The following is a 24,006-nucleotide window of genomic DNA, read 5'->3' as shown; positions in this document are numbered from 1 at the left end:
GAACTATGAACAAATATCATTGCTTGCAGACTGACTGACTTTACTGATTTGACAGAAACACAGACCAAACCGAAATGCTCCATAAACCAACACATTCAAAGTGATCTTTAACTAGCTCAATAACCTCAACAGAGTCTGAAACATTTTGACAGTGGGGAAAAAATTGTCAAGCGACAGAGTGACTTACCGTATATAGTCGTTCATAAGCCGAATATTTGTGGTAAAAACGTGATGCATCAAAGAGCGGGGGTCAGCTTATTAACAGGTCAACACCAAAATTTGATGATTTAAAAAACTTTATGAAATCATTGAATTGAATATCTAATACATTGTCGTTTTGTTTACCTGGAGCATCTGCAGGCACGGAGCCCCTCAGTTCCCTGTGGCCGCTGTTTGCTGTTCCCAGCCAATGGGAGCTGCGGGAACTGGCACCACTTCCCGCAGCTCCCATTGGCTGGGAATGGCAAACCGTGGCCACTGGGAACTGAGGGGCTCCATGCCTGCAGGTGCTCCAGGTAAACAAAACGTCCCGACTCGCCAGAGGCTTACCCTGACGGGCCGGGAGCCAAAGTTTGCCAACCGTTGAAATATAGGGTTGGCTTATGAAAGGGTCATACGGTTTTTACCATTTTTACTTATCCATCTTGGGGAGGGGGGGTCAGCTTATAAACAAACTGGCTTATAATCGAGTATATACGGTAAGTCATTTAGACACTTTTGAAATTTTTACCCAGAGAGTCAATAAGGGTTATTTACAAAATATGTTAGTATAATAGTAATTGAGAAAAGTCAGTGCTTTAAGATTAATTCATTCATGGATTTTAAGGCTAGAATGGACCATTATGATTATCTAGTAAGATCAGCAGCAAACTAGGGTATGTCCACACTGCAGCTGGGAGCAGGCCTCCCAGCCCAGGCAGACAGATTCATGCTAGTAGGATTGGAACTAACATGCTAAAAATAGCTGTGTGAACATTGCAGCTCTGGTGGAGACTCAAGCTAGCCACCCAAGCGCAAACCTGCTTCTGAAGTATTATAAATATGAGTTTGTTAAGAGAGGGGATGAAAGATGCTTATGCCCCACACCCCTGCCACAGAACAATCTTTCAGGAAAGCTAAAGAGAGCATATAAGGCACTTATACTGCAGCTAAAAAAGGAGAGACAGAGTGTATGTAATGGAAAACAGAATTCTGCCAGAAACTGACATGGCTGAGCCCCAGTGTTTGAAGGAGTGACAGATAGCAGGTATAATGAGCAGAGGTCAGATTTAGTGAGAGAATTTTTTTCCCCAGTACCCCAATTCAGGAAGCAGAATTCTAATATTGACATTAATTAATCAAGATGAAGTCATCATGATGTTATTTCACTTACAATTTATACATACACAGAGGTCTCTCATATATCTTTTGCTGAATAGTTTTCCCTCAAAACTATTCCAGGATCATGACTTACAAGAACTTTGGAAAAAAGTCTCCATCTTATACTCACTTTGCAATATTATTCAAACTGCTGACTTCAAGAGAAGGACCTCAAAATGCCACAGCATGGCCACATTTTTCCCTGAGAAAAAGGAATGTTGTAACTATTATGACAGCAAAATATTTTACTTAAATCAAACCTCCTAGCCTAAGTCAAGAATTTACACTGGGTTGAGCAGACTATTTTTTCTGCCATTGTATTTCAAGTCAATAAAATGTTTTCATATACATGTACTGAAGTTATTTAATCAGTGCTTGTTAGAAAACTAAAGGAAGCTCAATAACCAGACCGTATATCATAGTTATGAGACACAAACCATTCAGCATAGCCTTAATATTTTTTCTCCCATTTACATAATTATTTCCTACTCAGTAAAAATGAAAATGACATTTTAGCATTTTGAAAATAGGAGAAAATGACCTCAAAGGCTTTATATGACTATCAAAACACGCACCAGTGCTTTATTTGCAAATTATCATGCATGAAATGGTCAACTCAGCAAGTTTATCACTCAGCAAATTGCGTGGTCCACAAGATATAATCAATTTACATGTAAAGATATGGCTAGATATGAATTTTAATGAGTTCTTGTCATTTCATGTTGATCAGCTGCTATATCACCATAGTTCTGGAGAGTGACCATAGCTAATGTTGCAGAAACAGCAGTACATGCAGAAGTTTCACAAAGACAATGCAAATCAAACATAAAGGAGGTTTTTCCGTATAAGTAAGTTAACATCTGATTGCTAAGCCACATTTACTTACCAGTAAAGTTAACAGAATATTTTAAAGAGGCCATTTTCCATGGCACATATACACATATAGTACACTTCGAAGTCCAGAGGTTTATGTTCCAACAGAGGAAAAGAGCATTTCAATTCAGAGCAGGTGTTTATTAATACAGTATTATTAGAACCTGAAAAATGGTCACACACAAGATCCAGCATTTTGGGGCATAAGGAAACTTTCTAGCTTTAAGAATGTGTTTAACCACAGCTCCACAATAAAAAGTTTAATACAGCCTGGAAATAAAAAAACCAAAACAAATGGGACAAGTGAATTAAAAGTTACTCACTAGTAGACAGTGTTGGTGAGATGATGTTTTGGAGGAATCTGGGATGAGAGGCAAGGTTTACCATATAGCCATGTGTGACTGAAGGCTGAACATGAATATAGAGTAACACAGAACACCACTGAATAGTAGTCTCAAAATGAAGTTTATCTTACTTATTACAGTATGAGACAAGTAAATACAGTTTATAATCTTTCAAACAATCATTCTTCTGATTTCCACCAACTTTATTAATAATTTACATATTCAGCTAGAATAGACAGTGAACCATGATTTTTGGTTGATATACAGAATCATTTAGAAATCAGATTTGGTATAATTTCACATTTTTGGTGTGTAGAAATCACTTATTTTGATAAAGTGGTACAACAGACAAACATTCCATATTACTTTATAGGCTTTGTCTACTAAAAGAATTTACTTTTTCTTTTTTTTTTTTAATTGTGGAATGGTTAGTTTCATACATATGAAATAAAAGAAATGCTTATGAACCTGTGACCTTGCAAATATACAGAGCAACCTTCATAACCAATGCTGAGTATGACTTGATACATATTATTGGGCCAGGCACGTCTGGACACATTCCAGATGTTGTAATGTAGGTAGGGTTTGCTTTTACTTTGGTGGTTGTGATATTCCATGCGCTGAGGCAAAGAGCAGCTGAAAGGTCCTTCCAGCCATGTTTATCTCATTTGTATTTTCAAGGCATCAGTTTCTCCTATTCTCCCTTGTAGCGAGGGGGCCTCTTTTCTTTAAAAGCAAGAAGACCTTCAATTCTGTCTTTTGTTGGAATAGTCTACAAAGAACAGATTAACTTTGTATTATCAATACCAAAATTTAAAAAATAATGTATATTGTCACCTTTCTTTAATGGACGCAATCTGCAGACTAAAGTGTAATACAGAAATTACAAAAAAGTGTGAAAACACTCTACACACAACTGATTTACAGACTGTGAGCCAGATCTTCAGTTGGTATAAATCAGTATCACTCCACAGAAGTTACTTCAGCCATGCTGACTTACACTAGTTGAAGATCTGGCCTTCTGCGTTTTAGGATAATTATTAAACACACTTCTTTCAGTGCTGAAAGAATATTATAGCTCATTAAAGCTATAAAATAAGAAGACCAAAAAAACTTAATTATTTTAAACCCACAGTTATACTTTCCCAGGCGGTTTAACACTGCTGACAGTAGATGCACGCAGAACTATTGGTGAGAGGTGGGCGGGGGGAAGAGTTAAAATTCTCACAAGTTCTTGAATGATCAACTACAGTGCCTGCAATATTTCCTTATGTAACATGTAAATACCACCTTTGGAGGGGATATGGCAATGGTTTGAAGAGACTAAAAAGATGCTGAAGTGATGGGCATATTAACAATTCCTCAGATAGAGTAGCCAGATAACAAAACAGGCTCTTGTTCTACTGTCTAAATGATCAAGCCTCATATCACTTTAGGTCGTCATCAAAAGTTTACTCTTTAGTTTGAAACCCTGCTCACACCTATAAAATTAAAACTACATAAAACTAACCATGCACTGTACGCTTACTTCTAACCATGCAATTCTACTCACACATTTTATAGTCTGACCTCCTGCATAATAGAGCAAAAGGACTTCCAAGTATAAATTCCTACTTCAACTCAATAGCTGTACTTGATCTAAAGCAGCCAATCCTGATTTTAAAATTTCCAGTGATGAAGAATCCATCACAACACTCTGTACATTTTTTCAATGATTAATTACCCTCCTGTTAAACAACTGCATCATATTTTTAGTTTGCATTTGTCTAGCTTCAACTTCTAGCCACGGGTTCTTATTATACTTAGATTGAAGAGCCCTCTATTATCAAATTTCAGTTCCCACTGAGGTACTTACAGACTTGGATCAAGTCACCCCTTTATCTTATACACTAAACAGATTGAGCTCCTAAAATCTTCCACTGTAAGACATCTTTTCCAATAATTTAATCATTCTTGTGGCTCTTATCTGAACCCCCTCCAATTGTTCAACATCATTCTTGAAGTGTGGAAACTAGAACTGAACACAGTATTACAGTAGGGGTCATACCAATGCCAAATACAGAAGTAATATAATGACTCTACTCTTACTTAATTACTTACTACTCTTTTTAAGGGGTTGGGGTAAAACATGCAGGGAATCTCTTCCCTCTGTGTAGGCATCAAGGCAGAATCTCTCTAGTTTATGGATGAGATTATGGACCAGATCCTCAGGCATTATATATCAGCATATCTCCACTGAAGTCAACAAGGATATATCAATTTACACCATCTGAAGATTAGGCTCTACGTCCAACTTCCGCTTCCTAAATAGCCCCTTTATACAAAGGGCTTGATTTTGTCTTGAACTCCACTTCCTTCTTTAAGATTTCCATGTAAAAAAAACCGAAATGGCTAAGAGGAAGGGTTAAATTTCATATCCAAAATGCTGCTGGGAGAAAATATAAATTATTTTCAAGCTGCATTTCTGTATGATTTTCAATGCAGGCTTTAACTGAGGGGTTTTGTTTTGTTTTTTGGGATTTTTTGCATAATTGTGTTACATACCTGAGCATAACAGGCTTCTTCAATTGCTAAGCCTGTTACTAAATCCACCTGGGAAACAAAAATTAAATATTGTAAGAGTGAATAACTTTCTGTACATAGCACACACTTTATTCTCTGACAGCTAACTCAAATACTATATTCCTATATCCCAAACATTAAAGCAGTCCAGCAAAGTCCCTCTTCACAGTATCTTTATGCAGAAATTCTTCACTGTCCTGTGGTTATGGTGTAGGGGCAAGATTGCGGAAGATTGGCGAGGAGCTAAGTGGTGGACTGAGTACGTGACTGGATGTAAGTGGAAGATGCAGGCAGTTTCAATGAACTTTGTCCGACAGACCCTGCTAAAAGATATTGTAGCATAGCTCAGCATATTTTTCCCTGTAAACAAGTCAGTTTATGTAATAAGCATAAATCATACATATAAGAATGTAACCAGCTGTTGACCCCATGTAACCTCAAGAAAAGCACGGAGAATATAGCGCTGCAGAGGACTCCCCCTAGGCGGAGTCCTGCCTGGTCAGCTGTCACGAATGGCCAGAGTCCCTGGCAGCCCCTCCGCACGATCTAGGGGCTCCCCACGCAGTTTGAAGCATAAGTTCTTCCTTCCTTCCTTCCTTCCTTCCTTCCTTCCTTCCTTCAATAAAGCATAGTTTACTATTCTTAGGCCCGAGTGTCCTCCTTTCGCTGGTATCTCCCCCTCGGTCCTTGCGGGCACATATGGGTTGGTCAGTATTTCTGTAATCAGTTTCCTTATTCTGTGATGTAATCACTATTTAATAGACTGTCCGAAATAATAGGTGAATGCACAATGCATTGTCTTACTACAAATTGTCTTTGGCTAAAACCCATTAATTAGCTGCATATTTTAATTGTTTCAGCTATTACTGGGCAGAAACCTAGACTGCACGTAAATCAGTCATTAATTATGTTTTAACAAACAAGTTTTGAAACAGTTATCTTCCAGGATGAGACTTTCAGTATGTAAGGAAAGCACCTAGAACATGATGAGTACTACTGAAATACAAATAATAAGTTGAGATACTTAATTTGAAAAACTAATTATACCTAAGAAGAAGTTACCACCATACAGTATAAAGAGTTATACCTCCTGAAAAGCAGGCCAGATGCTATTTATGTTAATGTTTATTATGGAACTTTATCTTACATTTGCATCAGAGAAGTGCTCATAAAGCCAACCCATTGTTTTGAGAAAACATGTTTGACCCAACTGCAATTTCAACACTTAAAAAAGGGATAATTTCATGATCTTTTCATACTTCAATATATAGTACATAGAGAAAAAACAGCAATCATATACTCAGACATATTTTTGTGAAATATGGTAATACATTGATAAGGTACATATATTCCTGATGTGATATAATATTTCTTCTTCCATTATTTTATTACATAATCTTATTAATACATTTTACTTATATAAATTGTATCATTTTTACATGTCCTTTATTTGCTGTATCAATAATATGCATTGATATATATAAATATTTATTGTCAAGTTTATATATATATTGATATATATATATATATAAATTTGACAATAAATACATTTACATCCATGCATTTTACCTATTATGATTCCAATGTTGTACAATTTAAAATATACTTCAATTTTAACAAACTATTTTAATGAATTGACTGATATATATATATAAATATGGATGGAAGTCCAATAAATTACAAAGTGTGTTTCTCTCAAGAAATGCTATTACACAGTCAGCAATCACATGGTCAACAAAAGCTTTGGTGGTGCAATAAGACTGCCAATAACGGACAGATTGAATACCCACGCAGACCATCTTAAGGACCTAGCTAGAGACTGATCTGTAGGAGCTTGATCTGCCAGGAACCTATATCTCTTAAGGATTTGTCTTGATGAAAATATATTTCTCCCACATATAAGGATGAAACCAATTGTGATCTTGGACTGCCTCTGGGACCCTCTGAGATTTCTTTGTGTGGTGGCCTGAACAGCTGGCTTTTTTTCCTCCTCCATTATTTCCTCTTCATTTAGCTATCTCCTTTCATAAGTGCCATCTATTACATCAGCAAGCAGTTTTTCTACTAGTGTCTGAAAGCTGGGACCTTGTGTACCACATGGGGTTTGTCAACAAGGTCATTCTGACTCACCTACCTACTGTGCCTGGGACTTAGAATTTTTCTTTCAAAAGTTTCTCCCTTGTGTACCACTGAATTCAACCTTGGATTTATACCCTTAAAACACTAATTTGTATGTGTGAGCTTAATTTATACCCTTTGTGTACTTTTCAAATTCATCATTAATGTAACCCTACTGAACTCATTTGTTTGACTAGTTGTATGTCAACCTTTAAAACAAACAAACAAAAAACCTAAAACAGAATACATCCTTAACTTATCCTGTTATATTGAGGTTTTACATTGCAAATGAGCTGTGATCACACTCTTCTCTGGGTCAGACTGTACTCTAACTTGTGATGCTGCAAAGATTCATGCCTGTGCTTAACTTTAAGTATCTGAGTCGTCCCATTGAGTTCAGCAGGAGACTCATAGACTTAAACTTAAGCACAAAAGTGTGAGTCTGCTCAGATCTTAATGAACTCTAGAGCTAGATCAATAGAGACCACTCAGGAGTGGTTACTTGGCATGTCTTTTTGCATTTAAATCAGATTCCTGATATTATGTTAATACTATTCTATTCTATACTAAATTATTATAAGCAGTAATGTCCTTTTTGGCCTTCAGTTTTACTGGAAAACATTTATCCTGTTGATGATGGGATGGATTTTCATATCATTTAGTTTTAAAACAACGATAGTTTTTACAGCATCCTGCACATGAATTTAGGAAAGCTTTCTTCCTCACCCTTTGACATGAACTAGTATTCAACAAGTTGTATGTTTACTTTCTAACATTAATAATTAGCACATTGTATCAGTTATAGCAGAGGTGGAATTACCAAGTTTTGGTACTGTAGTGCCCAGTCAGCATCAACCATATCTTCAGGAGCAGGATGAAATCAATATGAAGTCACAAAAATAAGAACCATTGCTTTACTATAGACTGGATTCAACCAACTAGGTTTTGAAAGACTATATGGTTTGTAATTTAAAACAAGTCTAGAAAAAACATTAATTAATTTTTAACTCTCTATTTTAGGAACTGTTCCCTGCCCTCTAGGCTTCCACTCACTGTTACCAACAAATATATATCCTTACCTCCATCCCTTGATTGATTGCCAATTTTGCAACTCTTATTGCTAGAGGTCCCTAAAATTAAAAATAAATTAGATAGATTTACATGTCAGCAGATACAGCAAAATTATGACGTAAAGTGTCTACATATGAATGCTATCATATTAGCACTCTGTAAACTTTGTCTACACTTTTGAATAAGTAATATGACCATGATACACACTTTCTTCCAAATATATGTTTCTAGAACTAAAAAATCTAAAAGCAGCATATAATTTTCAAAAACGATATGGTACCAAAACAACATAAAAAGTCTAAATTTTAGAGGTGCTGAACACCAGCAGCTCCAATGGACTTAAACTTGAGTTGTGGGTGCTCAACACCTTTAGAAATTAGGTTCAAAGTAACCAAATAATGACTGTACTATAGGACTCTATATGATCTACTATATTATGTCCTCATGAGCACATAATAAAAAGACATGGAAGCACCTCAACAAAAAGAAAATAAATCAAAGCTAGCCTCAAAACTAAAATGCATGAGCTGCAAAACCATGCCAGCAGTCAGATTATGGTTGACCTCTCTCAGACCGTGCAAGGGAGCAAGGGAGACAATGCAAGAAGCTCAGTCTCCCACAGAAGGGCCAGGAATGATAGGAATCCTTTCATTCAGGGGGTGCAGGGCCAGCTCTAGGTTTTTTGCCGCCCCATGCAAAAAAAGTTTTGGCCGCCCCCCTCCGCCCCTTTTTTTTGGCTTTTACACGTTTGCACTTCGCAATGTTTTTGTTTTGTTTTGACTGTTTAAAATTTAAAAAAAATGAAAACAGAATTTGTAGTTAGTGAAATAAAACAATTTCCTACTCGTGTAGTCATTTAATTTTAACAAAATCACAATTACAAACAATTTGGGTTCAACTATACACTGTAATGGAAAACATTAGTGTCTTCCGGTTACTCATAAATTAAAAGAATTTATATGAACTGAATTTTTCTGGTTTTTATACATGCGTAGTCTTTTAATAATTCAGTGAAATCTAAATTTTTTGCAATGGTACTTTCAATGAAATTAATGCGAGTCTTGACAAACGATTTTGACACATGGTGGACCTCAAATAATTTTTTTAGTAATTTCAGTTTTGAGAAACTGTGCTCACCAGAAGCCACTGATACTGGTAATGTTAAAAGAATGCATAATGCTACAGCAGTGTTTATAGTGAAAAAATCATTTCTTGCTATAAATTCTAATACTTTTAGAGGAGAAGTTTTAGGACTTATTAGCTCAGATAAAGGTATTAATTCATCATACATTCTACTCCATCAATGTCAGCAGCGTTATCAGTACTGAGCGCTAAATGTAGGTCTTGGCAGTGCTTCATGAGGTCTTCTTTGGGAAACTGATTTTTAATATTTACAATATCGTATAAAAATTCAAAAGTTTCACAATGACCATGCAACCGATAAAATCATTCTTCAATAGAAGTTATAGCTACATCCAAAATACAATAGAAACATTCAACTTTAAACCTTTCTTTTGGATCGAGAATAGGATCATCATGAGCCTCGTAACAAAACTGTCTTGTTTTTTTTCGAGGACGAATGAATGGTTGAGGTGCAAACGCCGGTTCAAAATCAAGATCCTCTATTATTGTTGTTGCTTCTTTGACAGTTTCTTCAAATCCTTCATCTGAATGGTACTTTTTAAAATATTCCAGCATTTTATTCAAAATCATCTTTGCCTCGCATATGTCTATGGTTATGTTTTGTAGGCAAATTAATTTGATTTCGAATATTATGCCAAATAACTGCAACATGAAAATGGAAACTGCATCATTTTCTGAGCCAACGTTTCAGCTTCATGTCGAAATGAAGGATCATATAACAAGTCCTGGCTTATTTCCAATAGTACATTGTAAATCTCTCCTGATGAATATCGGAATGGACTAATAGCATCCTACTTTCCCATCTAGTTTGACTTAGAGGTTTAAGTGTGAGTTTTTGTTCAAGATGCTTCTTCAAGACTGCCCAACGGTGTGTGAAAGCACTAAAAAAGTTGTAAATTGCTTGCACTGTGGTAAAATATGAAACGGCATTTTTAGATGATTTGGTGGCATCACTGACAACCAGACTGAATGAATGCGCATGGCAAGGAATGAAAAAAGCTTTATTATTTAAATTCAATATTCTTTGCTGTTTTCCTGCATGTTGTCCTTGCATGTTTGAGCCGTTATTGTACCCTGGGACATCTGTGAGGGCTTTCCCAGTAGTTTTGTTCACTTGTATAAATTCTAGAAAGTGTTCACAAATTTTCACTTCTGCATTTTCATCAGTTTTCACAAATCGTAAAACTATTGATGTTTGCTTGGTTTTGCTCAGATCTTGAGTACAATCAACTATAACTGAATAATATTTGGCATGTTTCAAATTTGATAAAATTTCATTATGTACTCCATTAGAAATTAATTGTATTATCTCATGTCATAACCATACAGCTAAGGGTAGCCTAGAATTCCTCCTTGCCTGTGAGGGGTTAAGAAGCTCAAATAACCTGGTTGGCATCTGACCAAAAGGACGAATGGAGAAAGAAGATACTTTCAAATATTGTGGGGGGGGGGAAGAGGGGGGAAGATTTTGTTTTGTGTGTTCTCTTGGGAAGCAGAGAAGCATCAGGTCAGAAAACTCCTTCTCCTATAAACCATCCTAAAAGTCTCTCATATTACAAAAATTGTAAGTAAAAGCCAGGCAAGGCATGTTAGATTATCTTTTGTTTTGCTTGTGAATTTTTCCTCTGCTGGAGGGAGGTTTATTCCTGTGTTTTGTAACTTTGAAACTAAGCCTAGAGGAAGTTCTGCTGTGTTTTTGAATCTTTTGTTATCCTGTAAAGTTATTTTCCATCCTGATTTTACAGAGGTGATTTTTACCTTTTTTTTTTAAATAAAATCCTTCTTTTAAGAACCTGACTGATTTCTCTGTTGTCCTAAGACCCAGGGGTTTGGGTCTTTGATCACTTTGTAACCAATTGGTTAGGATATTATTCTCAAGGGCTTGGGGGAATATTTTGGGGGAATCGGAACTCCAAGTGGTCCTTTCCCTGATTCTTTGTTAAATCACTTGGTGGTGGCAGCATACCCTCCAAGAGCAAAGAATTTGTGCCTAGGGGAAGTTTTAACCTAAGCTGGTAGAAATAAGCTTAGGGGGTCTTTCATGTGGGTCCCCACATCTGTACCCTAGAGTTCAGAGTGGGGAGGGAAACCCTGACATGGTGGCAGTGCGCTGGGATCATTCTGAACCAAAACCATAGTAGGATTTTTAAAAGGACATTTCCCCCCCCTTTTGGCTGCTTGGAAAGCAGGGAGGTTTTTTTTTTTTTTAAGGATTTTTTTTTAAAGCTGGGAGCACCTGGAGTTCTTTTTTCTCTACCTGAGGGCAGGGTAGTTAACCTCCCACAGGGGAATTCACAAGTGGTTTTTTTTTTTCGTTCTAGCTCTCGGGTTAGGCTACATTAAACACAGAAAGGCTAGGATGACTGACAGTGACTTCCAAAAGAAATTAGAATTAGCCAGATTTGAAGCTGATAAGAGACAAAAAGAACATGATAGATGGATGGAGGCAGAAAAAGCTGCCCATGAGAGAGCTATGGAGGCCCAGAGGGAGGCCCAGAAGCATGCTCAGGAGAAGAGGGAAAGAGAGAGGAAGCATGAACTGGAGTTAGAGATGGCAAGGGCTAAGCAAAATATACCAGACAACCCTAGCAATCTTTCTCCAGGTACCCCGCTTCCCATTCCAGAAAGCTCCCCACCTGCAAGGTAGGCGATGATACAGAGGCCTTCATAGAAAATTTTGAAAGGGCCTGCCTTGGGTACAGCATCTCTGTAGACCAGTACATGGTAGAGCTGAGGCCGCAGCTCAGTGGACCCTTAGCAGACGTGGCGACTGAAATGCCTAAGGAACACATGAACAGTTATGAACTTTTTAAAAAACAGGCTAGAATCAGAATGGAGTAACACCTAAGCATGCCCGTCGGCCATTCAGAGCCCTAAAATGGAAACTGGACATGGCGACATCTCATTTTGTGTATTTTTACCCAAATAATGGGTGTGAATCTCTCCATCTTTCACTCTTCAAACATGCTCAGCCATAACACTGTCAAATTTTTCCAATAACTCAACCTATTTCAAGAAATTTCCATTGTTATTCTCATATAAAATATCCGAGGATCCATGGAATGCGAGGCACTGTTCGGCTAGGAAATTAATGATTGCCAGTAAACGTTCCAACACAGCTTCCCAACATAGAATTTCTGAATTTAGTAGACCTTGCTGTACCGCATCCATTGTTGTACTGGAACGTAATCGGTTTGACAGCTCAATACAATTTGTCAACGAGTGTAAATGATTTTTTGATGTTTCATATTCTTTCAAATGCTGATGCAAATTTTGCCAGTTGCCATAAAACCTGCAGTTGCCATAAGAATGTCCGAGTTACAGAACAGTTTGCAGCAAAAACAAAAAACTACATCTTTGGTCTGTGAATACACTAACCACAATCTATTAATTTGTTCCACATTTTTCTCTTCATACTGGATGGCATAAATTGATGATTTGACTCATTAAATGGATATTCAAATGTAGGATCTAGTTTTGGAGGACCTTTTTTCACAATAATCATTAGCATTGTATCAGTAATTATTGTCGGTCCAGTACTTGGATTCCATCCTATGTCAGTCTCTCCACCTTCCAATAATTGTTCTTCAGTTTTAGATTTGGATAACAGTTCTTCGTTTCTGGACTCTTCAGCTGAAGAAGTAAATCTTTGGATGGATTGTGATTGTTCGTCTTTATCAGTTAGCTAAGATAATCTTTGGTAGGATTGTTGTTCATCTTTATCAGTTGAAAAAGATAATCTTTGGTTCGATTGGTCTTCATCATGAATAATCACTTTCAATGCATTGCTTACAGATTTCTCTTGATTGTTGACTTTTTAAAAATACTTATTTGACATACGAGATAGTTTTTCTAATTCTTTTTGCCATTTCTCTCTTTGTTCCCGGTAGGCAGCACTGGAAAGCAGTTTTCGTTTTTGTCCTGGCATTTTAGCCCTATAATCACTGGCACCGACGCAACATGGAAATTGGAGCAAATGGCGCCGATAGGGAGGCACAGTACACACAAGTAATCGTGATTCCTGATTTAATTAATCAATAACCGTTAACGTTTACACATTTACGCACGTTCACATTATGAGTGACCGTATCACGACGTGATACTTTTCACGTCACACTCCTATCACACTACTGGAGATTTTTTTGATCTTCATGTATTATTTTCTTTTTTGTACATTTGTGGATTTTTCCGAAAAAAGAAGGATGGCCAGAATGCTGTCCCTGGAAATGTGCCGCCCCAAGCACATACTTGCTTTGCTGGTGCCTAGAGCTGGTCCAGAGGGGGTACAAGTACTTTGCATAGCTAGGGCCACCACAGGCACTAGCTTCTACAAACACATGTATTGGCCAAAAGAGCTGGTAGGATGCAGAGGGGAGAGGCTAGTGCATTCTCTTCAATGGTTATTTAGAATTGTATACGAGACACAACGCCATCAGAGCTCCTATTAGAGCAGTTAACCTCTGCACTGTCTCCAGTGTGAGTCTGTGGATACAAATAATAATCCAGGTCCTCTTTCTTTTAAAATGCATTTTTTCATATGTTTGATAATAGGGTTTTAAAAACAAAAAACAATACTTATTTTCAACGGTAGTTAAATTTACTGTATAATTTGCAGTATTTTCCACCCAAAAAGAGGGATTTCTGCAGTTACTGTGGCAAGCCAAATAAAGTGGTGAAGTAAATGAGAATTTTATTTTAAATGAAGCTCAATATAGACCAGGATCTGGATGGGATTAGTCTTCCCGCAGAGCCTTCAACAGGGAAGAGGATTTATCAATAGCTCCCCAAAAACTCAATCATATTCTGGACACACTGGTGATTCCCCCAAAAATCTTCTCTACTGCCCATGTGGAGAGTCTCCTGAAATGTTCCCCTGAAGATATTCCATTTCTGTTGTGAGCTCAGTATCAACCTGCAGTGCTCAAGGACTGTTCATTTCTCAAGGGCTGTAAAGCACATCAAAAGATTATAAATTTGTTATATCAAATAAATATCAAAACAGTTCCTAACCCAAAGAATTTATAGTCTACAGATAGATAAAGAAAAACAAGATACATCTGGGAGATCCAATGGAGTAAGTGTTGTGTACTTAAAATACATATGTGTATGATTATATATATTTTCATTTTAAAAAATTAAAACATCTAGAATCTCAGACATCTGAGATCAAAGAGAAGAAGTGGCATCTTTTGTGGATTGATGGGACGAAGAAGAAAGATACAGATTAGGCCATGATCAGTTTTCTCATGGATACTGGGGTGGGGAGGAGGGAGAGGAGATTGGTGAAGACTGATGTCTAGGGCAGAAAGGGGGCATGTCACAATCAATCATCACCAAGGTTCTTGCAGCTTTTTCCAGAAGGTCACACTGATTTCTTCCTAGAGTTCTGGTGTTTTGGGGATGGAAATCAGTCTAGTTCCCTCACGTTTGCACCCCACAGTGAGGGAGGATGACATGTTGGTGTATTGGTTGATGGTTCAGAAGAGAACAACTATTGGATGCACTGCAAGCAGAAACACTGATATGTGTGTACTTTATTGTGATTGAGAGACAGAGTGGTCAGCTACATAAACAGAGATGGATTAAGAGTTATCGAGGCCCTGGGCACAAAGAACATTTGGGCCCCCCACACCTTGCAGGCCCAGGGGTGCCGGAACCAGAGGGATTCAGGGAGACCATGCCCACTCACTTTTTAACATGGGCATAGTAGCCTCGGGCATGTGCTGAATGGTGGTGGCAGAGGCTGCACTTCGAGGTGGGAGAGCTGATAAGACTTGCCTAGGACAAGGTGGAGGGTCTGGGGCTCCCCACAGTGTCCTTGGCTCCTTGGGCAGTTCTTACCATGGCCCAGCTCCAGTTTCCAGCTTGGCAGTAGGTGGGGCCTCGGGGGAAGAGGTGGAGGAGGGGGTGGATCCCAAGAGGGAAGAATAGGAGCAGGGGTGGAGCCACAGTTCCAGCGGCAGTGGCCCCCCACTTTTACATTGGTTCCGGTGCTCCTGTGCGGGCCCCAAATTGGCTAGGGCCCCTGGGCACAGGCCCCATGGATTAATCCTCCACTGTTCAGAAAAGTTCCCCCACCATGCTCCCTGACTGATTGCCATGAAAAATCAGATAGCAGGTTCTCTAGTCAAGGAGAAGCCAATAGTGACATTTCAAAGTAAGGCAACCCATAATTAACTTATATGAAGTTCTCTAATGCTGAATATTTGGAGTATGGCTGTCTGAAAGTAGTCATATTTCAGGTCTCTCTGCCACTGTTACATCAAGTGAAAGGAAAAGAGGGCACGTAACCGTAAGCGGTGCATGAGAATGATGACATCACTGTGCTGGTGTATGTAGTCCAGAAAGCAAATAAATAATGAGCCTTCCAGTAAAAACAATATGTTGCATAAATGGAAAAGACATTAATTTTGGAAATAAATTTTACTGTTAAGTTTCCAAGGGGATGTTAGTAACACATGTAAATATGAAAAAGAATGAGGATTTCAACAGTCACAGTGTTCACTTAATGGATTTTGTACAAGCAGAAAATCTGTACATTTTACTATGGCAAATATATTGAGAAATCTAGACTCCCTGAGCCAAAGGATTAAGAGAAAACTTAATATGGCTAGAATAGTAAGGAAGAGGACAGGCCTCTCTTTTCACTTGACCCTTTTGTCTTTCTCCTATCCTCAACTGTTTCCCAAAGTGTTCAATGTTATTTCAATAGTAATATTGTAGTCTCCAGAATTTTTTAATTTGGTAAAAAAAAATCTACAATGTTAATTTGAAAGTAAATAGGAACACAAAACTTAACAGTGCAGACATTAAATCGAGAGAATGGTAATTTTCTTCTTGGTTTACCTGGTTCCTTTTCATATTTACTATTTAACCATTGTACTATACTACTGTGAACTAACCCACTCCAAAACAAAATCAAAACACATCTCCATTATGTTGTACCTGAGGTAAAAATTCTTGTGCTAGGGCTAAAGCTCTTCTGTAGGCAGCATCCCCTGATTCATTCTGTTCCACCACATGACTGACCAATCCTATTGATTTTGCTTCTTCGCCATCTACAATACGTGCAGAGAAGATGAGTTCTTTTGCTAGAGATACACCAATCATACGAGGTAACCTCTGTGTCCCGCCTGTAGTTTGTAGAAAACAGAAAATGCAAGCATAAGTTTTATGGAAGTTTAGTCGAAACACTAGATGCTATGCTTTAAATTGCCTGATTTAAACATTGCCATGTTTAAATACATTACAGTTTATTTTGTGTACACACACACAATTTGTACTAAACTATGATATATGTGAACATAGTAAGATTTTGCTATGTGCCTGAATCACTTTTGAAAATGGGGTCTAGGCTCCTAAGTCGCTTAGGCACTTTTGAAACTTTAACCGTATAAAATCTTAGAAAGAGGTTTCTTATTTACTGATAACAGTTAATATAAATACAGTTTCCATTAATCAGAAGCTCATTTATTCATAATAAACCATAACTTAAAAGGACAGCTACTTACTAGTAACTGGTTTTCTACAAGCATTTTTCCTATTTAATCTGTGTATTTATATGGCATCCATAACCACAGTACAACCACTTTTGCAGATCTATCTCTAGGTAACATGCCACAAGACTCCATACTGCGTCCACTGTGGCCAGACATCGATTCTACCCACAGACTCAAGCACAGTAGGCAACATCTATAAAAAGACTATGTCTAGTGTTGCCACCTGGTCGGTTTTGTACTGCCTTGCTGGTGAAAAGATTAATATACCTTTTTTATTTTCTCACTTGGCACACATTAGCGTGCTCTACAATTGACAACCCTGGTAGCCTGGACCGCAGTACCATGTTAGGATAAGGTAAGAAAAGTGATAAAATAACATATAAATACACATATTGTGTTACTGGTTTGGTCTGGTTTTTAAATGAGTCTCTAAAACATTTTTGTAATAACTAGCTCTAGTCAACACAAGGACCCTATCGGTTGTTGGTGATGGTGTGGCCAGTGGCCAGTTTTTGTTGGTAGGGCTGTAGCCAGTGGCCATTTTGTCTGCGTCTTGGAGATGGCAACCTTATCCATGGCCCACACTTTTCCACTTCCATCCTGCTGTTTGAAATCTAGCACAGGACTACAAAGCAACAAGGACATAGTGTGACAAGCATGGATCTGTAGAAATAATATTCTCAGAGAGCTTTAGTTAGTGGTAGTTAGCTTTCCTTTCTACTTCAGGAATTACTTCTGTGAATTCCCACTTTCGGGTGATTAACAAGCAGAAACAATTTCCAGAGAGTGGCTGAAGAGTGCTTAATTGTTCAGAGAATAACCAATTTCCCCAAACAATCATGCAATATGAATGAGAGAGTAACACTGAGTACAGCTCTGAACAGAACTCCACATGGAAGCCTTCAACATCTTACAAATAGATATGTCTTTGAAGGCTAACTGTAGAAGTTACCTTTGCTCTAGTAGAATGGGCTCTAAAACTATCTGGGATTGGGACTCTTGCTTTGACATGGCAGGTCTGAATCAAGTATCTAAGACATTTAGGCAAATTTTAAGTAGAGATTCTTCCCATCCAGGATTATTTCCACAAACACATGAGAGCACAGGGCAAGAGAGAAAAAGTATGTGTGATGGGGTACTTATGGGGGAAATCCAGGGAGGCAAGTCTGCACCAACTGAATTAACAGGTGTTCAACCAATATAAAATGGATGTAATTTCAATTTTAAAAATGGCAGACTAAATCAATATTTAATTAAAGCCAATCTGTTTCTTTTACTGTTGTTTTCAAAAGTATTTAAATATGTCTCTGGGAGAAAATAAGCTAATTGGAAATAAATCAAGAGCTTTTATGATTCAACTTTCATTTATTTTTATTATGTGCAACCAGCTTTAGCACTACTGTGTTCATTTTCCTAAAAACATACCTGGTTTTCAGTGCAACATTACCCAGTACTAAGATGTGGTTGGCAGATTAAAAAATAGTGGCTTGTAACAAAAATTGAGATATGGGCTTTGGCAAAGGGTGGCTATAGCTGCAATAAACATTTTTACATTAATGAAAGTTAAAATAAAATGTCTACAATAGCAGCGAAAGTGGTTGACATCCCACCTTTTCAAAACAATGGACTTGCTAACACAAGAGAATTTTAATCAAATGACCCCAGTGGTAACCCTAGTCTAGATAAAGGTCCAGCAGCTTTCTGAGCTTTTACCACTACATCAGTTAAACCTGATCAGAGCAGCCATTCTATGTTTGTAATTCCAATTTAAGTCAGGGGGAGTTTTTATACAAAAAGAATATAATATCACAGCAGGTTTAACTGACACAGTGGTAAAAATGCTAGCAGCTGCTGGAGTACACTAGATATCCTACTAGAGTTACCAAAGGTGCAGCTGAATTTTTTTGCTAAAATTATTTTATAACAGCAGGAGAGAAAAATCAAAATAAAGTCCCTCTCCTGAGGTAAGGTTTATTAACAAAAGGTACTTCCACAATCCTTTGAGGGGGTCAACAAGCATGTGGACAAGGGTGATCCAGTGCATATAGTGTACTTAGGTTTTCAGAAAGCCTTTGACAAAGTCCATCACCAAAGGCTCTTAAGCAAAGTAAGCTGTCATGGGATAAGAGGGAAGGTCCTTGCCTTGATCAGTAACTGTTTAAAAGATAGGAAACAAAGAGTATGAATAAATGGTCAGTTTTCAGAATGGAAAGAGGAAAATAGTGGTTTCCCTCAGGGGTCTGTACTTGGACCAGTCCTATTTAACATATTCATAAATGATCTGGAAAAAGGGATAAACAGTGAGGTGGCAAAATTGGCAGATAATACAAAACTACTCAAGATAGTTAAGTCCAAAGCAGATTCCAGAGAGTTACAAAGGGATCTCACAAAACGGGGTGACTGAACAACAAAAGGGCAGATGAAATTCAATGTAGATAAATTGAAAGTAATGCACAATGGAAAACATAATCCCAACTAAACATATAAAATGATTGGGTCTAAATTATGTTACCACTCAAAAAAGAGATCTTGGAGTCATTGTGGATAGTTCTCTGAAAACATCCTCATGAAAACTCAATGGAGTCATTGTGGATAGTTCTCTGAAAACATTCTCATGAAAACTCAATGTGCAGCGGCAGTCAAAAAAGCAAACACAATGCTGGGAATCATTAGGAAAGGGATAGAACAGAAAATATCATATTGCCTCTATATAAATCCATGGTACGCCCACATCTTGATATTGCATGCTGATGTGGTCACTCCATCTCAAACAAGATATATTGGAATTGGAAAAGGTGCAGAAAAGGGCAACAAATATTATTAGTGGTATGAGACAGCTTCCATATGAGGAGAGATTAATAAAACTGGGAATTTTCAGCTTGTAAAAGAGATGACTGAGGGAGGATATGATAATGGTCTATAACAAGGCTAAAAAAAGAAATAGATAAGTTCATGGAGGATAGGTCCACCAATGGCTATTAGCCAGGATTGGCAGGGATGCAAAACCCGGCTCTGAAGTGTCCCTAGTCTCTGTTTGCCAGAAGCTGGGAATGGGCAACAGGGGATGGATCACTTGATGAATGCTTGTTCTGCTCATTCCCTCTGAAGCACCTGGCATTGGCCACTGTCAGAAGACAGGATACTGGACCATTGATGGACCACTGATCTGACCCAATATGGCTGTTCTTACTTTCTTATGTATGTATATTCCAAAATAATACAAACCTCAAGACTAAGCCATCCAGAGCACATGACTTATGAGGAGAGGCTGTTGGAACTGGGAATGTTCAGTCTGCAGAAGAGAAGAATGAGGGGGCATTTGATAGCTGCTTTCAACTACCTGAAAGGGGGTTCCAAAGAGGATGGACCCAGGCTGTTCTCAGTGGTACCAGATGACAGAACGAGGAGTAGTGGTCTCAAGTTGCAGTGGGGGAGGTTTAGGTTGGATGTTAGGAAAAACTTTTTCACTAGGAAGGTGGTGAACCACTGGAATGGGTTACCTAGGGAGGTGGTGGAATCTCCTTCCTTAGAGGTTTTTAAGGTCAGGCTTGACAAAGCCCTGGCTGGGATGATTTGGTTGGGGATTGGTCCTGCTTTGAGCAGGGGGTTGGACTAGATGACCTCCTGAGGTCCCTTCCAAGTCTGATATTCTATGATCTCATCTTCAGTGGGAGTTACAGACATTGAATATACGCAGGATCAGGCTCAAGATGAGTTAGCATGTCTCTCTCTAAACCTCATCTCTGTGCCAAAAAATGTGAAGATGCTCTTTCAAAAGGATTGCTTAATACACTGCTGTTCTACCATCATCTTGTAAGTTAAATAACATTTTTGCATTCCTACTGTATGTATCTTTTCATTTTTCATCTGAAGAAACTGTCACACTTTAATCAACGTCTATCCTTGTGAACAATCTAAGTGTGCATCAGTACAGAGCTGATGTCTTTTAGAGAAGAACAGGTTCCTCAGAAGTCAAGCTTTTTACCACAGCCTGTATCAGAAATACAATCTTGAAATACATCAGATTCAGCTTTTGATAAAAAACAAACTCTTTGTCCAAATCCGAAGGTCAGGATTCTTATATCTACTGACTGCACTTCTTCTGTTCCTTCCTTGGTCACTCGTGCTTAATATATTTTCCTACTTATCTATCTTTTCTTCCTTTATTGTTTTATCTTCTCTGTTACTGCCTCTACCAGGAAATGTTGAAAACAAAATTTAATTGAGCAACAATATTTCATAACTTTGACCAAACAATGGATATGTTTAAGCATGAAACAATGCTTATGGATGAAAAATGTTCTCTTGCCAGTATCTTGCACAATAAGGATTAAAGAGCAAAACAACAGTACACACTGCAAGGCTGTTAAGCAAACGAGCATGTTCTCTGGTTAACACTCACAGAACATTAGCCAACAGTTCAGTGCATCATTCACATACTCAGCAGTAAACACGGCATATATTCAAAAAAGTATCAAATTCGATCAAAGATGTACATAAGTTACATAAATTTGCAGGGGAAACAGCAAGAGTATACTGTAGAAAGATGTTCTTTTTTGATAATACATACAAAACATATAGTTCCTGCCAACCTCAATCAGAACTAAAGGAAGTAACACCCAATTTTCAAAGGCCCTACTTAAACTAGTCATTTCATCTAAAAGTAGAACGCTACTTGATGGAAGAGTATTGTTGTATTTTTTCAAATTTATTGCCACATTATTTCATGGACTAGTATTCTGGTATTTACTGACTGTGCTGATACAAAATAATTGATCTGCAGCTGCACTATAAATGCATTCTTACCAGAGGTACTGCCACTTAATGCAACTGTAAACATCAGGTTTAGATGACACTCCAGCTGATGTGAAAATCAACACTGGAAAAGACATTTAACTACTGGTATGAAAATTATTAAACAATGGCATTATTTAACAAAATCTTGATTTTCTAGAGAGATATATTTAGTGTCAGTAATTTATCAATTAAAAAATATAAAAATATAGTACACAACTGGTTTGGACTAACGGAATTACATGAACAGTTCCCAAAAGCATATCCAGAATGATGAAGTAACTAGCTTACTGGAAATAGATTAATCATTCTGGCAAAAGATATCTAAAACCAGAAGTTTCTCAAAGTTCAAGGCTCCATCACAACATATTGAGAAAAATCCTGGGGTGAGAAAAAGTCCAATATTTAATTCAATCATACTGTCATTCATTAAACCACGTAAAAATAATGTTATCTTAGTTACACCAACTTTTTTGATTTACATTAGGCTGGCTTAATTGTGATGCATTTCATTTTTTCTTTTAAAAAGGCCACTAAATATTTATAATATTTTATTAATAACTAACGGTGAGCCAAAGTTCATCAGCCACAGACTTCCCAGTTATTCAGGTCAGCCAAGAAATGTCTGGAATCTCTACTTCATGGTTCCCATACAAAAGGAAAGGGGAGTAACAGACTTTCTCCTACTCATTAAGACTGTTATAACAGTGTGAAATACATATATCTACTGTAAATTATTTTCCATCTTCCCTCAACACACAACTATCTGAACTCATAAGTAAGCTACATAGATAAAAGTATGATAGATAAGATAGAAATATACCACCATTTTCAACCATGTTGCTTGTTTTGTTATATAAACACACACATAATTTTTTTTTTATTTTTATTTAAATGTATCTGCCATCTATTCACAATTCAAGATACCTCTCCAAATTTAAACATTAAAAATCTAAAATGTATCAATAGAATATTTAGGTTCAAATTTCCCATTACACAACTACCAGTTTACGCCTTGATCCTGCAAAGATGTATGCACATTATTTAAGCTTCTGTTTAAGTCTTTGCAGGATCAGAGCTCTCCCACAAAAGAAAAACTAAAGATCCAACTCAAGTTATATAGCCTAGATCCCAGAAACAGGCCCCACTGGGATTCAAAACTCCTCCTGCTCAAAGGTCGCTGAAACCTGTGGACACCTAAACTCACTTGGTGCCTAAATTTCTGTTGTAGCTGTTCCCTAGGCACCTATGTTTCTAACTCTGGGAATGTGCATTGCTGTCCCACTGTTGGAATCCAGACACCTAAGCTGCAGTATACTTTTTATGCAGGTTGCCCACCACTGCTCTATGGGTATGTCTACACTGCAATTAGACACCTGTGGTTGGCATGTGCCAGCTGACTTGGGCTTGTGGAGCTGTTTAATTGCAGCATACATGTTTGGACTTGGGCTAGAACCAAGCTCTAAGACCCTTTGCCCCCTCCCCACAGGGTCCCAAAGGCTGCGCCCAAAAGCCTACACTGCAATAAAAAAGGCCCTCAGCCTGAGCCTCATGAGTATGAGTCAGGTGGCATAGGCCAGCTGCAAGTTTTTAATTGCTCTGTAGATATATCCTGTAACATTTTGTAGCAGTCTTTCATTGCAAACTCTATTCTTGCTAAAAGACCAGGCAGTTTAATTTACAAATCAGACCTTGACTGTCACACACAGTTTTAATCACATATATGTAACTATTACATAGACTTGGTTGATTTAAACATCCTAGAACACTTCAAATCTTCCCCCTTGCTTTTGGTTTTTTGGGGGGGGGAGGGAAGGGGGTTGAAGGGGTGGGAAGGGGGAGGAAGGGCTTAAAAAAAAAAAAAGCCAGGAGATTGAATCAGTAGAGGGCCTAAGAATGTGAGAAAGCTTACAAAATGACAAAAGCTTATGTGACTTATTAACATGAGAAACTCAGATGTAAACATGTAAATACACTTTTTAGAATTCATTGGAAGTTAAATATTCATAGGCTTCATATCAGACAGATTAAATGTTTTGAGTAATTTGTAAAAAAAAGATGAGACTTTTTGATAAAAGCAATCACTTTTTTAAGGGGGTATAAGACTAAGAATGGATTCCCTATATGCAGACATCTGCCCATGTGAAATGCATGAAAACAGAAAATGAATCTGAAAGCTTGTATTTAGAGATAGCAGATTTGAAGGAGTAAAAATGTCTTTGGGGTAAATGAGTCTTCAAAGT

The 24,006-nt window shown here is 37.6% G+C and overlaps 1 protein-coding gene across 6 annotated transcripts in view; it reads right to left on the bottom strand.

Moving 5' to 3' along the window:
• Positions 1–2,352: 2,352 nt before the first annotated feature.
• AUH (AU RNA binding methylglutaconyl-CoA hydratase) overlaps positions 2,353–24,006 on the bottom strand; it is a 510,281-nt gene continuing 488,627 nt past the window's right edge. For all 6 annotated transcript variants that reach the window (XM_075128633.1, XM_075128634.1, XM_048849845.2 and 3 more), the window contains 4 exons: positions 16,416–16,603; positions 8,336–8,386; positions 5,121–5,168; positions 2,353–3,348 (listed from right to left, as the gene is read on the bottom strand). In XM_075128633.1, the coding sequence (XP_074984734.1) occupies positions 3,271–3,348; positions 5,121–5,168; positions 8,336–8,386; positions 16,416–16,603 (365 nt within the window). In that variant the 3' untranslated portion in view covers positions 2,353–3,270. The remainder of the gene's footprint in view (positions 3,349–5,120; positions 5,169–8,335; positions 8,387–16,415; positions 16,604–24,006) is intronic.

Source organism: Caretta caretta, chromosome 5 (genome assembly GCF_965140235.1).
Source record: "Caretta caretta isolate rCarCar2 chromosome 5, rCarCar1.hap1, whole genome shotgun sequence".
Lineage (NCBI taxonomy): Eukaryota > Metazoa > Chordata > Testudines > Cheloniidae > Caretta > Caretta caretta.
The sequence above is the reverse complement of the archived record's forward strand: the minus strand, read 5'-3'. Positions and strand labels throughout refer to the sequence as shown.